Raw genomic sequence first — 15,850 nt, 5'->3', positions numbered from 1 at the left:
CAGGAAGAAAAAAAATCACTGTTCTCATACATTTGTCATCATAAAACATACATGTATGGTGAAAATGATGACAACATAAACATGTTATATGAGAATCAAATTTTGGCAATTTATTTGCAGTATGGTACTTTTACATCAATAATAGACCTTCACTCTTTTTCACCACGTTTTGTGGTATACATGTACAGTAGTATTAAACCCGGGTTGAAGTTGGCCATTCCGTTTTGTGGAATTTACGTGTAGAGCAGAGCAACCGTCGCCCGGCAAATGACATGGAACGGTTTTCATAACATGTGGCAGCAGTACATGTCGAGACTTGAGTTCCAGGTGTCCAGACAGTATGGACATGATGATATAATCTCCATAGAGATACATGTATTGTGAAGCAAACACAATCTATTGGTCTAGTGCTTTTGTACAAGACCACTGATCCATGGTGCAAGAAGCTTTGTTAAAATTTTATTCAGTGAGTTCTGGGGAATACCCTGATGTCATGGGCTACACCTCACACAGCTTTTATTGCATCATTGTACGTGACGTGGTAGGCCTACATGTACATGTACATACCTAATGTAGTCTACATGTATTTAAGAGGATGTCTACCCTGAAAACAGTTTATTGTAAAAATAGGGGGAAAATTGTAAAAGATATTGCAGATGGTTGTATAGAGAAATAGAAATATACTTTGAAAAGAAGCTCATAAAATCAACAAAAACGACTTGTACATGTAGATAGACCAAATATTGTGAGTTGAGAAAACCATACATGTATATGGCCTACGATTCAAATGAACATAGCAAATGCACCTTCAGGAGCGTGATCCATTTTCATAATTGAAAGCCCTCATTCCACCTAGCCCTAGTCTACTGGACAAACCCTTCACTCGAGCAAAGAGTCTGAAATGCAGCCTACTCATGCCTTGTGTACTGAAGGCCCTCTTGCTCAGCAAGAAACAGCAAGATTGTGCTAGTCTTTGCGTGGAGACCCACTTGTTGATCAAAGTTTCAAATCAAGGTCTGTGCCTGCAGACTAACTGTGCCCCTCGATGAATGAAACAATACCAGTTATAATCATTGCAACTTTAAAAATGTGATGAGCTGTACATCTATGCTGAACTCTTGAACAAATTGAGACTAAAGCTCCAGGACAAATCAAAGATCATCCAATTTTGACTCTCAATCTATTCCTAGACACGTTCTTTCCTTTTTGTTCTTGATCAATGTCTGAGTATAGCATGTTCACACTCCTTCAGTACTTGGCCAACCTGTGTACATTTTCATTGCAAATTACTCTCAACGCTTTGAAATTACACTTCTTGGTCTACCGAGCTAACAACATGCTTTGACCGTTATTATAATTACCCAGTGTTCATTCTCTGGTAAACATTTTTCTTTTGTTTTGCTCTAAATTGGCATAATGTTTTCTATTCACTTTCATGTAAATTTTAAAGATTTTTTTTTTGTTATTTTCATTTCAAATCCAACTTGTTCTTAAGTTGTTGGGACAATGAAATCTGTATTATTTCATAAAAAAAGAAAATAAAAAGCCTCTGTGCTTCAACAGTGTACACATCACATACATGTACATTTTAAATAGAAATTTTTGAAATGTACATGTAGAAGGGGGAGAGGTTTTATTGGGTGTCTATAGATACAATTTGAAAGAAGAAAGAAAGAAAACCCAAGGCCCAAGTGTCAGATAAAAATGATAAAGCAGCAAATATTTCTTAAGGAATTAAGATACACATGTAACCTTGAAGAAGTAAATCCTTTTTTTAATAATAAGCAGCTCTTCCAAGCTAAACTACATAATCTACTTGTACAATCTCCTTTTAATAAGTTTTGTAGTTTTCCATACACTTTTTAGAAGCTCTCACCTGAAAATCCCCTTGCACTGTTTAGCTCATCCAATATTTATAGATTTCCATTGTACATGTAGGAAGGTTTTAAATTGTAGTTGGGCCCCCTGAAAAAAAAATTCCTGACCTTCCTGTCTTTGATATTTTCATACACAAGTCAGAGTTTTAATAAGGAAATAAAAAAATGTAGACGTGTACATCCATATGTTTTGTAGTTTTCCATACACTTTATCTCTCACTTGAAATATAGAGTCATACCCTTGATGACAATTTGTATGCGGGAGACCCACTCACTGCCCCTGGGAAGCCTTTAGCATCAAGATAGTTCTGTGAACCCATCCTCCAAATGATGCGCTATATTTATCTCCTCAACTGACTTCAGAAGATCAGATGTTCTGGGTTCATTTATTGCGCATTTATTATGCATGATCAGACCCGTGTTTGGTGTCGTATAAGGCCATGTGTTGTTGGCCTATGTACACTGTATACATTTAACCTTCTCTGTTTGATGATATTAATGATGAATGAATTTAACAGATCATATGCAGGGCCCCCTGGAAGAGCAGTCATACATGTATGATTGAAGTGGCTAACCTGGGTAAATAAAGCATTATTGTTAAATTATATACATGTACATACCCATATGTTTAGGATGTACAGTACATGTACAGTGATTTCTAAATCTGATTGCTTTGAGTCTGTGAAATGTTTTCAGTATTTTCCTAATCATATTTTTCATTGATTTGGTTATATGTTCTAGGTATTAAAAAGGTATTAAAACTTGAATCAGGGGCCCGTTGCATAAAACTTTTTACCTGAGAAAACTCACGTTGTTTTTGCCCTGTGTTAAAGTCAATGGCAGAAATCAGACTACCGGTAACATAGTAGTTTTCAGTTTTTACCAGAGTTTTCTCAGGAAAAACGTTTTATGCAACAGGCCCCAAATGTTTTTGGTCAGTTTTCTTTTAAGGTACATTGTATTATTTAAATCCACTATTCTTGGGCCAAATTAATTTTGTGATGATGATGGACCACCACAGGTTATTTTTCAATTTAAGAAAATGAACCATTGAGAAACAACTACAGCCTGTAGTATGGTTTAGCATACTTGTATACACTGTACATGTACCGTACATGTAGGTTACTAGGCCAACTTAATTTTCTCAACTCCATTTGCAATCAGTGGCAAGGTGTTATGTCCATCACCCTTTCACTGTCCATTCATCAGAAGCAAACTACACACTGTATGGAACAATGCAATTCATGTACACTACACATTTTTCATGGGCTGCTAGACAGTTCTGAGATTTTGTAGCCCGGGGGGGGGGGGGGGGGGATATGAGGTGCGATTGCCAATCAAACCTTCTAAATTTTAGCGAGAAAAAATAAAGGAGGAAAACATCAGGTTTGGCTGATCAGTGGTGATTTATTTTTTCTTGTCAAAGTTTCAAGCCACATTCGCGAAAGCTCAGTCGGTAGAGCGGGGGTTTCGGAGTTTGGTGACCCGGGTTCGATCCCCACATGTGCTTGTGCCCTTTGGTAAGGTATTAATCTTCATTACTAGGTCCCTCAGACTTGGAGAGGACCTTAAGCCGGCGGTCTTCTGGTTGCTTGCCTGCAAGTATAATAGCGATCAGGTAAACAAAAAATCACCATAAACCCAACTTGCCTTTTGGAATTCCTGGCAATGTACAGTACTTTTCCATCTGCCCTTTCAAACTCAAAGTGTCACTGGCAACAGCTAGCTGGTAACATGACTCCCTTATTCACAGTTTTCTCGGTGACGTCATGTCAGTGATAACATTGTGCAATCATTGTTCATGTACAGTATCAAATGATCTACATGTATGTAGAATGCCTTGGTGCTTGTACATGTATTTATTGTGCTGCCAGCTTGCAAAAGATACCAAACAGATACAGGCCTAATACAATTTGAATTTTAATGATGTGCATTAATTACATAAAAAGTGAAATCTAATCCTGGAATTTACTAGTAATGTCATTAGTGTGGTTCATGTCCTACATGTATGTGTATACATGTATGTACATGTTTGGTCTCTCATTTGTTGTGAAGATGTGTGTACATATCTTTGTTGACATGTGATCTACACTATACATTGTTCATTATCTTTCATGGATCAAACCTTGTTTATTTTCCGTTGTGTGCCAAAGTCTACCAACACCAAGGATTGTCTTGCGAAACTTGATAACTACATGTACATGTATTTATGATTAATGGCACTACACTGTACATGTTTGGATTGACAGTCTGTAACAAAAATACACTGTATACATGTAGGATGAGGGGTCGGGTGTCCGGACACTTTATCTTTTTGAAGCCTTCTTTTTTGTCTGTGGATTACACTAAAAATATGAATGAATTACTTGTAATCATTATCTATTTTGTTCTTTATAATATTTCCCAACATTTTGTACTAAAAATTGATGAAACTTCGCTTGTAAATTTTTCCAAATGACATTCTAAAATTGATCGTCCGGACACACAACCCGTCCGGATACACAACAACTGGGTATACATACTGTAGTATACATGAATATTTACTTGGTCGGTTGGTCCCCCCCTCCCCCCAAAAAATAAAAAAAATGATTGGGTATGTGTACATGGACACAGTGTAGTCACTGGCCCTAAAATACAGCTGAATGTACATGTAGAGACCAGTGGATATTATGGTTATTAAAAAAACAAACTATTTTTGTTTTATTCTAAATATTTGCAGGATCTACCATAGATCAGGAAGACAAGGCCTGGAACCTGATGACCACATTCCATTTGATCATTCCATCACTCATCACCATCCTTCATCCGGTGGATGTCCAGCTTACGGCAAAAGATATCGCACTCTCAACCGGGCGATATAACCCAGACGACGACTGACCAGAGAAGTTAATCAGAAGAGCTCATCCTCTCTTCCCAATCGTGTGAATTCACTCTCATCCACTATTACCCTCTCTCTGTCCCTCTCTTCAAGCTGCCGATGCTCAAATACCAATTCGTCGTCGGCAAACATCGCTTGGGATGCTTGAGAGAGAGGAAGAGGGCGATATTGGATTATATTCACCGGCTATAATTACACCCAGTGAATAGCAGATGGGATCAGCTGACTGGGTGGCTTGTGAGGACACTGTTTAAACCTGTCATGGACTTTTGCTTTGGGAATCAATGTAGAAGTGAATAGTGTGTGCGATCTGTGGACGTCTTTAAAGCCAAAGGTGAAGCTTAACTCGGAAAGTACTTGAGAGTTTTTACGTATCAAAAAGGGGATGACTTCGTATGATATTTCTTACTATTGAATTTTGAAGAAGAGGTGATGAATGCATATTCATGAGATGGATCTGAATATCATTGATCGATTAGTATTATTTGCTTCATGAATATTAATTCATTGCCAAGGAAACGAAACCAGTCCAGTCGACAGTTGGAACTGCTGCATGGAAGTGACCTCGATTCACTCATTTATTGAGATTTATTTCCCCCCATTATGCCTCTATCTTTTTGGGACGATATGAGATTCAGTCTACTGTTCCTAATGAATTGCCAGACGTCCATTAGTGGTGCGTAGTAAATGCCATTCAACGGTTGGTTTTGGAAATTAATATTATTTTGGAATAAAGGCACATCTTCTCGTGGTAATTGTAGTCTTGATCTGCAACAGCATACAGGACTGTAAGTAGTTTTGATGATTTGTGTCTTTATTTTGGAAGCCTTTGAATTGAAATTGTGGAGACATCAAGATTCTAGGGTCACAATCGCAATGGAACGATTCAAATCTCATTCTTGCTGATTTGTACATGTCATATTTCAAAGGGTGAATGAACTTTCAAAGTTTGCTATCCGGGGACTGCGAAACCAACCAGTCAAGATGACGGACTCGTCACCTGCCGCGCGCAACCCCATCATCCTCTGTAGGACTTGCGGACAACGCCACCAACTCCACGACAACCACGTCTACGACTACTGCGATGTCGTAGACGAGGAACTTACATGTAATATATGCCTTCAACCACTAGTGAACCCTATGGATACTATGTGTGGACATACGTTTTGTATGCGCTGTCTTAGGAGTGTTCTGAACTTGCATAAATTCTGTCCGATCGACCGGAGGCCGTTGACGCAGCAGGATTGCAGATCATCAAGTCTTATCGTCAGAAGGTGAGTGGCTTGTTGTAACAAAACAGAGCTGTTTGATAAAGTGGAAGCTGTTTGTAAATTAATATCGACTTTAAGAATGACTGGTGAACTATATGTACCATCATTAATGACAATTTTTGTCGATACAAGAAAGGATCACCATTCGTTCTTAAAGTCGCTCTTAGTAAACTTTATTTACGAACAGCTTTATGAAGCACCCATCAGAGCCACATCTTTTTACAAAGAGTTATTATTGAGCCAGTCAACCTCATCCAGGAAATTGGCACAACGTCCTTTGTCATGAAAGAGGAGCACACTGTATTGTCAAGACAATGATCTATGTTTGCTATACATACATGTATATCATATACAGCGTATAATTTAGAAACCTTTCTGTCCGACATGCATTATAGATTTTGGAACTTTGCTGGCTTGCCATCCTTTGGCTGATCTGATCAATCATAACTATTCGTAAGATGGGGTTCAGAGGTTTCTATTGACTTCTAAATTCTTTGGCCTGAATTCACAAATGTGGTTTTGAAAACCCACGGTTGAATCCATGCTTTATGCAGATTTCCTGTATAAATTACACCAATAGCGCCTATCGGGCGAGTGTATAAAAAAATGTCCAAAGCTGATGCGCGCATTTGTCGCAGTGCGCCAAATTGACGCCTGTTACCATGGTGAGATGCGCCATTTTATTCATGAGTCCACTGTTTGAAGAGTGGACTCATCAATTCAGAAAAGTGGACCCATGAATAAAATAAGGGGATAACCATCACCACGGTAACAGGCGTCAATTTGGTGCGCTGTGACAAAAGCACGCATCAGCATTTAAATTTTTTAATACGCGGTAAATTTAGTGTAATTTGTACAGGAAATCTAAATCCATGGACACAACGGTGGATTTTTGCAACTACATGTACCATAGAAACCTTGATTTTGATTGGCTGTTGAGCCCTTTTGCCCATATGGTAGTTGCCATTATGGCAAACTTACAACAGTTGCAAGTCCTTTATGAAGTGGCCATTAATTCCCTCTTGCCTTGCTTCTCACTAGGTCATGTCCCCCGCACCTACATGTACCCCCTCCCCATGGACCGATTCCAACCAAAATTAGGTGTACAGTACATGTACATGTAGAGGTACTTTTTAACATGCTCTACCGCCTACCGGAATATGGTATCAAAATGTATTAAAAGGAAAATTAATGACGTCACACTTCATTACTGTTGTACTCTACACGTGTAGAAAAAAAAATTGAATCATACTACATGTACAGTCGTCCTCAAAATTACATGTATTCATACCCTTGTTGATATTTGTGATTTTTCATGTTTGTGATGAAATGAATGCATTTTATCAAGTTTCTCTATGATTTATGTGTGACCTACATTGTACTAGTGAAAGAATAACAACAATGCACAATTCAAGAAATTTCTCTTTTCAGGGGTATTTTATTCATAGATATTCAAACAATGTCATGTTCAAAATTATTCATACCCTAGGTTTTCTGAGTCCAATGTCTTCCATTAATAATAGTCAATAGCATAGCCTAAATTTCTTTACGACTGCTTCTAGACGATTCCTGTAAGTGTCCACAAGTTTCCTGCACGTCTCCTGCGGGATGTTGGCACATTCTTCCTTGGCGTAGGCCTCAAGCTGGGTCAGGTTGGTCGGGTTCCTAGCCATCACTCTGACTTTCAGGTCTCGCCACAAGTTCTCGATCAGATTCAGGTCAGGACTCTGACTTGGCCATTCTAGGACGTTGACATCATGGTCCTTGAACCATTTCTTCACCAGCTTGGCGGTATGCTTTGGGTCATTGTCTTGTTGGTACTTCCAGTTGGGGCCAAGCTGGAGTTTTTCAGCAGATTCCTTCAAGTTCTCATCAAGGATCTGGATGTAATCCTCCTTTTCATGATTCCTTTGACTCTAACGAGGTTCCCTGTGCCACTGGAAGAGAAACATCCCCATAGCATTATGTGCACACCACCATGCTTGACGGTTGGCACAGTGTTCTTTGGATTGTATGCTTCCCCTTTCTTCCTCCAGACGTATTCAACATCCATATGGCCAAATAACTCCATTTTCGTCTCATCAAACCACAGGATGGTTGACCAAAAGCTTGGATTTTGCTTCAGATGACCTCTAGCAAAGGCCAGTAGAGCCTTCAGGTGTTTCTTCCTGAGCAACGGTGTCTTCCGAGGCCTGCGTCCATGGAGACCTCCTTTGTGCAAGACTCGCTCGATGGTGGACCGGGACACCTTCGTCCCTGACCGGTCAAGCGTTTCAAGTAGGGCCTTGTTGTTGACCTCTCTGCAGATTTTCCTGGCAAGTTTAGGGGACACCTTGCACTTCCTGCCACGCCCACTAAGGCTCTTTACAGTGTTGTACCTCTCGTGCTTCTTGATTACGCTCTGGACTGTTGCCACAGGGACGTCATACTGCTTTGAAATGGCCTTGTAACCTTTTCCCTCAATGTGGGCATTCACAAGACGTTGCCGTAGGTCCTCACTTCTTCTTGGCCATGATTATCAGAGACTGAGAATAACCAGAATGCTTTCCTCTATTTACATGTATACCCTTTCAGAAAGATGCTATTTTCCATCATTGTTTAATGGCTTGTTTAACAAAGAGGGTATATAGTTCATTGGACTATAGAACAAAGAAAAGCACATTCCCAAACAGTGAAAATAATGCACAGTGTCATAAAAAGACATTTTTCTTGAGGTATTGGCAAGGGTATGAATAATTCTGAACAAGTGCAAAAAATAACTTTCGACCCTATCTATTATTATGCTAATGAAGACTTGCTAGCTCATATGTTAAATCATGCATAGCAACAAGCAGACAAAAGATACAAAGAAAGTTTATATAGCTTTTACAAGTCAAGAATCTACCAAAGAATGTTTTTCCACAAGGGGTATGAATAATTTTGAGGACAACTGTAGATGATGATGTGGTTCAATTTTTGTATACAAATGGAAAAATAAACATACTGTACGCTGTATAGCCTTTGTACATTGTCTTATCCTGCATATGCACGATGTGTCGTGTACAATGTACATGTACATGTATGTTAGGCCACTGAGGTAGAAAAGACTTCCATGGTCAGACCTACAGTACATTGTATCATATTCTTTGCAGCTTTTTTTTTTATCCGACTATGAGTGTAAAATGTTACCACAATGCAATCAACCTTGGAGCACAGTTCACACACGGGGCAATCCCATTCACTTTAGATAGAAACCCAATGTCAATAGCTCTCTCCTCTCCCTTTTCATAGGGAAAATAATTGATTAATGGGGACGAAGCGAGAGTACATTAATTAGCTTTTAGTGCTTTTTAAAGTATTGTGCATGCAGCGAAATATAAAACGGGCTATCTATCGAGTGCTGTTTCCAGCTGATGAGTTGCTATTGAGATTGCAACAGTATTCAAGCATCATTAAAACTAATGAGTTTTATATCGAGATCGCAATAGTATTCAAGCTAATTTGCATCATTTTGATAAGGCCAAGTAAAAAAAGAAAGTAGTTGATCGTCCGGGTTTTTCGAGAGCGGTGATGAGGGAGGTCCTTACTATTTGCTATCTTACTATTTTTTTTAAAAACAAGGAGGCATTTTCTCGCCCCGTTTTTTGACATCAGTGATGAGGGAGGTCCTTACTATTTACTATTTTTTTTGCTATTTTTTATTCAAATGGTTGTCAGGCCATGTCAAGCTTGAAATATGTGATCGATGCATGCTCAATATTAATAATAAATGAGTAGAAATGTATATTCATAATATATATACATACAATTGATTGGAAATCTCTGGAAAATGTACCGGTATTATGCGATAAAAATCTATTGATGTATTTATACTGTATACCGGCCGTATTGTAAAAAAAACACGTTCATGTCAAGTAAAATTAATGATTTTAAACATTATTCTATATATTGTAAAGGTAAACAAGTGGAATGCCTCTGGCCGTCTCACCTGCATCACGCAGTTCAATATAGCAGCAGTGCTGACTTTGAAAACTACTCTAACTCGCACAAGATGTTTAGTGATACATGGTTACTCTTATGTCAACTTTTTATGAACTAGACCAATAAACTTACAGAGATATGATGGTTATTCAACAAATACCCCCAATGTGGCTAAAATTCATTGACCTCACATGACCTTGATCATGTGACCTGAAACTTGCACAAGATATTCAGTGATACTTGATTACTCTTATGTACAAGTTTCATGAATCAGATCCATAAACTTTCAAAGTTATGATGGTAAATCAACAGATAACCCAATTCGGCCAAAGTTCATTGACCTTTGACCTTGGTCATGTGACCTGAAACGCGCACAGGATGTTCAGTGATACTTGATTACTTTAATGTCCAAGTTTAATGAACTAGATCAATAAACTTTCAAAGTTATGATGGTAATTCAACAGATACCCCCGATTCGGCCAAAGTTCATTGACCCTAAATGACCTTTGACCTTAATCATGAGACCTGAAACTTGCACAAAATGTTCAGTGATGCTTGGTTACTATTGTGTCCAAGTTTCATGAATCAGATCCATAAACTTTCAAAGTTATGATGGGAATTCAACAGATATCCCCAATTCGGCCAAAGTTCATTGACCCTAAATGACCTTGGTCATGTGACGTGAAACTCATGCAGGATGTTCAGTGATTCTTGATTAACCTTATGTCCAAGTTTCATGAACTAGGTCCATATATTTTCTAAGTTATGATGACATTTCAAAAACTTAACCTCATGTTAAGATTTCCATGTTGATTCCTCCAACATGGTCTAAGTTCATTGACCCTAAATGACCTTTTACCTTGGTAATGTGACATGAAACTCTAATAGGATGTTCAGTAATACTTGATTAACCTTATGGCCAAGTTTCATGAACTAGGTCCATATACTTTCTAAGTTATGATGTCATTTCAAAAACTTAACCTCAGGTTAAGATTTGATGTTGACGACGCCGCCGTCGGAAAAGCGGCGCCTATAGTCTCACTCTGCTATGCAGGTGAGACAAAAATGAATAGGGGTGGGGTCATTTTTATTACCACGGAGCCATGTTTAGTTTTCCAGAGCCAATCTCTTTTTTTTAGCTCTGGGCATGGTTTCGCATCGCAGTTTTCCAGCTGCTTGTATATTCATTTAGCCTACATGTTGTTTAATAATGTTCAATTTTTATTCATTTTTAATTGATATCAAATGTTAAATGATGATTGAATTAAATATTAATTGTTCACATAATGTTTATTATTTCATGTTTGTAACTGTATAGTGTAAGTGTTAGATCTATTTACTAATTTTTACAATTTTCCATCAAATTGAATAGCTCAAGGAAGAATATAATTTATCAAATTTGAACTGAATTGGCATTTCTTGGAATCCCATTAATGATTTTCAATCTTCATAAAGAATAACCCACTTGAAATTATTTTTTTGAATATTCAATGCACTGCCTGCTGACGTTAGTAAACTCGCCAGAAAATCGGGCAGAAAATTCAATTCATTTCACAAATTCACATGTTGCGCCAGCACAGTCAATAACTTCATTCCAGCACACAAGTCATGCATTTAGAGTCACAACAAGCACAGTCAATCACCGTAACACACATCGAATTACAGGTGCTATCACTCACCAAAAACCCCGCCGAAATACAAATTTACGTCATTAAAATTGATTTTTCTGCTCCATATTTCCAAAGCATGCGACAGATTAGTTCAGATTCAGGAAGCGGGGTCCCCGAAAATCCGCTAAAAATGAAGAAATCCGTGATCTTCCCCGAGTTTGCAAACTTTATTTTCTTGCTAATTTATGATGGTATCTTCAAAATTCCAATAGAAAACCAAATCAGATATTTTTTTCTTTCTTGCAGTTACGGCGATATCGGACTTTGCAATTGTTTTTGAAGTTGCGAGAGAGATCCCAAAGCACATGAGAGCAAATCGCTCGTTAATTTTGTGTTTTTTCGCTATTTTGCAGCCATGAAAATAGTAAACATCAAGAAAACTGATGCTGCAATGAAAAAGGGAACATCAAAAAAGGAACATCAAAAAAGGAACATCACAATTTTTTTTTTTTTTTTTTTAGCCAATTTTTGAAAATAGTAAATATCAAAAATTTCCATGCGGCGGCCAAAACAGATGCGCGCGAGGACGATCAACTACTTTCTTTTTTTACTTGGCCTAATAGACTTTTGTTTTATACAGTGTAGAGCTGTGTTGGAATTAGGATTTTTTCTTTTTGGATCCTGCCTCCATCAAATATCACTATCAATCAGGTTTTCTGAATGATGGAAAACAAATCGAAGTTACTTTTTATAGATGGATCACCTTGGCTCTAAAATTCTTCATAGAGGTCCAATTCTGTTCATTCCAGATTTCACTACTGCACTTCACAGAAGTTCACATACATGTACATATGTACACTGTAATTCAGCGTGCTCTAGTGCTCAATTAATGCTACATGGTATGTCATGTACACGTACGTAGTTGTGACCAATTTTCAATAAATTGGGGGTTAATTTTTTTTTCTTTCATAGCCCTTTTTTGTATGTAACATCAAGCCTGGCCTGAAAGTCAAGACTACAATTTATTCAATATTGCTCCACAATGGAAGGGAGACAATATTGAATTTTGCTGGGTTTTTTAATCCGAGGGTTGCCCTTTAGGCCCTAGGGCTAAATATGATTCATATCATGAGACGGATTACAATCTTCAGAGCACAAAAGACCTTGTCTTTCATTGCCTCATGCATGGCTAATGGCCTTCTGGCGTTGAAGGGACCTGTGCCTTATGAGAATTAGATGATTGGGGTCTGTTTGAATGGATGATAAATGTTAGCGTGGAGTAGATTGTCTGGTATTCTAAGCTCGTTTGTTGCAGTTCATCCTACAACAATAGATTGGATTGGATAGTCTGTATTTGCAGACTCTTTTCTTAGTTTTACTCTCTTGGCCATGCTCACTTTTCATCAGTACACATACATGTATGTACAAGCCTATAGTATAATTATTGCAGGTTGCAGTAGGGGTAAAACGCACTATTAAAACAGTCTAAATAGGCCTGTAAAATTCCATTTCCTGTTTTAACATTTTTATTCATGAACATCACGCCTCACTAGGCAAATTATTTTGTTATTGTTATTATGTTTAACGTGTACATTTGGGCTTTTCTCAATTTTATTGGGAATGAGGATTTTCTTGTTTTTATTTTTAGGACAAACTTGCCCAGAGCCCCCAATTAAAAACGTTTTCTCTGCCTCTCATCACCCCTGCAATACATTGTACATGTACATGTATTGAGGTTCAAGTGGCAAAAAAAGAAAAAAAATTACGGTTGACCAACAAAATTATGTTGCTAGTTACACCTGAGCTGTCCTCAATATTGAGGGTTCAAGTGACTAAAAAAATGTTTTGTTGACAACTACATGTATGTACATGTATGATGTATGTCAGGCATGGTATTCATTTGTGTAGATCCTACATTGCGTTAGATGCACTGCAGAGTGCAGACATGGCATCAAGAATGTGCGCAGTATTTTGTGTGAAAGTGCTGCCTAGAAATTACTTTGTCAATTGGAGACCTTCTCTCTCTTTTTTGGTCTTTATAGGAGAATCAATGACTCATCAGTAATATTTTGATGAAGACTGCTCTTTCTCAGAAGTGCATTCCCCAACAAGGATCTGCTGTGTAGTCTTGTATTTTCAGCCACTAATACCACTTCATATTAAAAGCCCCCCATCCTGCCCAAAAAGAAAGAAATGATAATGATATAAAAACGGATGAATTATGAAAAAAATTGAATATTTGATGAAGATTGCTCTTTGCCAGAATTCCCAATTCTATGAGGAGACAATAACGAGCAGTGTCAACCAATACACTGTACACAACATGTACATGTACAGTGACCCCCCCTCCAAAAAAAGAAAATTTATATAAAAAAAAGAGAATAATCATTATAGTAAATTATAAAGATAAAAAACGAAATTAGAAAATTAATAAATTAGTAAAATATATCAAAATACATAGATTTATCAAAAGAAAAACCTCAGATACACTCTGTACTGTTCATGATTGTTTTGGCAATGTGTACAATACATGTTGTACATGTACATGCACACTGTACATTTCTGTATTTGATCACAATTCAGAGAAAAAAAAGCTATGTGTATAGCCTATAGGCCTACATCTGCCAAAAAATCCAATAATTGAGAGAAATTGTAAAGTACATGTATGATGATTGAGTGATTCCTTACATGTACATGTATATATATTTAAAGTGTCAAGTCAGGGTCGAGGGATACACATGACCTTGAGGCGCGATACATGTAGCTCAGTCGGTAGAGCGGGGGATTCGTATTCCAATGACCCGGGTTCGATTCCCACTTGGTGCGCTAGTGCCCTTTGGTAAGGCATTAATCCTCAGTACCAGGTCCTTCGGTGAGGACCTTAAGCCGTCGGTCCTCTGGTTGCTTGCTTGTAAAAGCATTCATGCTTTCTTAGCAGTCAGGTAAAAAATCACCACCAATCTTAACCTTGTAGAAATGAAAAAAAAGGTCTGCAAATGTAGCCTAGCAGGGTGATTTTGTGAATGAATAGAAGACAGTTGATAATCAATTATGAGTCAGGCTAATGAGATTGGTAATAACATCTCAAGGGATACTGGTCATAGGTAGGTCAAGTGAGAGGGGTGAAGAAGTGGCAAATGTCCATTTTAATGGGCACCTTTTTTCCTGGGCTGCTACACTACATACAGTACATGGGTAGATGTAGGCTTTGTATATTTTATTGATGTACATGTACATGTACATGTACATGTATATTAGGCCCGTTTTGAAAGTCCATTTTTGATGCACGTGTACACGGCGTGTTTTTCGGTCGTGTACACGTGTACACGTTGTAAACACTGTGAGAGCAAGTTCTGTTTTCATGTCGACACGGACCCGCATCAATGTGTCATAAAAAGGGGTCTATATAGCCTAAGTCACGGTTTTAAAGCTTACCTGAGAAGTTTGAAGTATCAATCCACAAAAATTGGTGCAAATTAAAAGTTTACTCGGCTTAGCAGCGCATTAAATTAATAAAGAATGCAAAAGAAAATCAGTGCAGGGCCCTAGCTATCGCCGACGCTCGGTGGATGCGCATTTTGTATACTGCACCGTACATGCATGCACAGATCGCTGCAGAATAAGTGTAACTGAAGTTATCGATTAATTTTCATTATTATGTTGCCAATTTGAAGAGCGTTTGTTTGTAGGCTTGTGTGCGAGCGTATAACACGTAAGTTGTAGCGATGATCGCTATCGCAATTGGTGATTCTCAAATTGACTCTGAGTGTGATTGAGCAACGCTTTCGAGCTTTTGAGACCGGAGCAGACCCATTTCGTGCCGATTTCGTGGTACAAAAACGTGAGTCTCCAGAAAGAATGTGGATTAAATTGGCGATTTTGGAAGTGAACTCACTCTGGATTAATTGAAATATGTTGACATATTAGTAATTAAAACATGTGCAGTGTCTGAGAACTAAGATTTAATGTGAGGCTGTGAGCTTGTTTATGCAGATGCTACCGTGTACACGGTGATGGAATTTAGTACACGTGCACTGACTTGACCGTGCGTGTACACGTGTACACGTGTACCCGAAACGGGCCTAATGTATATGTTTGATAATTCATCAATTTTGTACACTGACTGTACATGTATGTGTACCCTACATCAGGGATTCTCAAATGGTGGCACGCGCGCCACTTGTGGCGCGCCGAGCCTTTCAAAGTGGCGCTTGGGAGCCGGTATAAAAGAAAATAAAAATAAGGGTAAATTGA

At 38.1% G+C, this 15,850-nt stretch overlaps 1 protein-coding gene across 1 annotated transcript in view; it reads left to right on the top strand.

The window, feature by feature from the left end:
• LOC121416982 (ligand of Numb protein X 2-like) overlaps positions 1–15,850 on the top strand; it is a 70,403-nt gene that overhangs the window by 8,214 nt on the left and 46,339 nt on the right. Inside the window, exon 2 of the mRNA XM_041610524.1 lies at positions 4,597–6,029. Coding sequence (XP_041466458.1) covers positions 5,740–6,029 — 290 coding nt within the window. The 5' untranslated portion in view covers positions 4,597–5,739. The remainder of the gene's footprint in view (positions 1–4,596; positions 6,030–15,850) is intronic.

Source organism: Lytechinus variegatus, chromosome 6, assembly GCF_018143015.1.
Source record: "Lytechinus variegatus isolate NC3 chromosome 6, Lvar_3.0, whole genome shotgun sequence".
Lineage (NCBI taxonomy): Eukaryota > Metazoa > Echinodermata > Echinoidea > Temnopleuroida > Toxopneustidae > Lytechinus > Lytechinus variegatus.
This window is presented reverse-complemented; position numbering and strand designations above follow the sequence as displayed.